Here is a 1,764-nt window from a genome sequence, read left to right as displayed (position 1 = left end):
ACACAGGAATTGTCCCTGCAGCTCCAAATTCTTCTCACAGGAAGGATCTCAGAAAATAAAAAAGTCACTGCAGGCCCTTTATTTTGTTGCAACACACAGAGATCATGGATCCTCATTCATGCAGCCAGTTGGTGAGAAAAGCAGACTGAATTCAAAAGGGGAAGAAAAAAACATTAAAAGAAAAATCCAACAAAATAACCCAGAAAATTCAGACAGATTGGAACTGTACAGAATTATATTTTAATTAATATGAAGAGGATAAGCAGTTCATTGCTTCAGCATAACATCTAGTTATCAGATTCCTCAGGGAATCCTTGATCTCCTGGTTCCTCATGCTGTAGATGAGGGGGTTCACTGCTGGAGGCACCACCGAGTACAGAAATGACACCACCAGGTCCAGGGATGGGGAGGAGATGGAGGGCGGCTTCAGGTAGGCAAATAGAGCCGTGCTGATTAACACGGAGACCACGGCCAGGTGAGGGAGGCACGTGGAAAAGGCTTTGTGCCGTCCCTGCTCAGAGGGGATCCTCAGCACGGCCCTGAAGATCTGCACATAGGACACCACAATGAACACAAAACACCCAAAAGCCAAACAGGCACTGACCATGATAAGCCCAACTTCCCTGAGGTAGGAGTGTGAGCAGGAGAGCTTGAGGATCTGGGGGATTTCACAGAAGAACTGGTCCAGGGTGTTGCCCTGGCAGAGAGGCAGTGAAAATGTGTTGGCCGTGTGCAGGAGAGAATTGAGGAACCCAGTGCCCCAGGCAGCTGCTGCCATGTGGACACAAGCTCTGCTGCCCAGGAGGGTCCCGTAGTGCAGGGGTTTGCAGATGGCAACGTAGCGGTCGTAGGACATGACTGTGAGGAGACAAATCTCTGTTGAGATTAAAAAAACAAAGAAAAAGAGCTGTGCAGCACACCCCGAGTAGGAGATGTGCCTGTTGTCCCAGAGGGAGTTGGCCATGGCTTTGGGGAGAGTGGTGGAGAGGGAGCCCAGGTCGAGGAGGGAGAGGTTGAGGAGGAAGAAGTACATGGGGGTGTGCAGGCGGTGGTCACAGGCGATGGCGGTGATGATGAGGCCGTTGCCCAGGAGGGCAGCCAGGGAGATGCCCAGGAAGAGCCAGAAGTGCAGGAGCTGCAGCTCCCGTCTGTCTGCGAATGCCAGGAGGAGGAACTCGGTGATGGAGCTGCCGTTGGACATTTGCTCCCTCTGGACATGAGGTCTGTCAGAAAAGTAAATAATCGTGACAATACAGAGGTAAATTTTCTGAGCAAAATTACTGTCATTTCCCAACAAGCCTGTCCCTACGGCATCCATGCTCCCATTTTTCCTTTTAAGGGATAATTTCCTTCAGTTCCATGCCCAGTTGATGCTGAATTAATGTACCATGAGGAGCAGGGCCTCTGCCCAGATGGTGCCCACAACTCCCCATGCTCTGCAGCAGAGCGTCCATCTAAAGCTCAGGAGCAGGAGCCAAATTTGCTGTTGGACTTTTACGGCGGGCGGAGGAAGCAAGCAGCCGATTCAATGTGAATGACAGAGCAAGCTTCAACTTTATTGACAGAAATCACCCCTTACATAAGCACTCTACAATAACCATGCATACTACTCACACATCTATTGGATACATGTAAAAAGCTGCATTATAACGTCCCAGCCCCTTGTGGCATTTCAGATATGTCACAGCATCTTCCCTCTTCTGGCCTGCCTCCTTTCCCAAGGTTTTTTTTACCATCAAGGCCATTGTGTACCTCAGTTTCTCT

General features: G+C 49.9%; 1 protein-coding gene across 1 annotated transcript; it reads right to left on the bottom strand.

Annotated features, from left to right (window-relative positions):
• Nucleotides 1-244: 244 nt before the first annotated feature.
• LOC141972963 (olfactory receptor 14J1-like) lies at nucleotides 245-1,201 on the bottom strand. Its single transcript, XM_074931031.1, has one exon. It carries the CDS (start codon nucleotides 1,199-1,201, stop codon nucleotides 245-247), a length of 957 nt encoding a protein of 318 aa, XP_074787132.1.
• Between the last annotated feature and the right edge of the window lie 563 nt (nucleotides 1,202-1,764).

This window comes from Athene noctua, chromosome 38 (genome assembly GCF_965140245.1).
Source record: "Athene noctua chromosome 38, bAthNoc1.hap1.1, whole genome shotgun sequence".
Classification (NCBI taxonomy): domain Eukaryota; kingdom Metazoa; phylum Chordata; class Aves; order Strigiformes; family Strigidae; genus Athene; species Athene noctua.
This window is presented reverse-complemented; position numbering and strand designations above follow the sequence as displayed.

Coding starts and splice junctions, on each gene's coding strand:
- LOC141972963 (XM_074931031.1), bottom strand. CDS start 1,201: ATGTCCAACGGCAGCTCCATCACCGAGTTCCTCCTCCTGGCATTCGCA.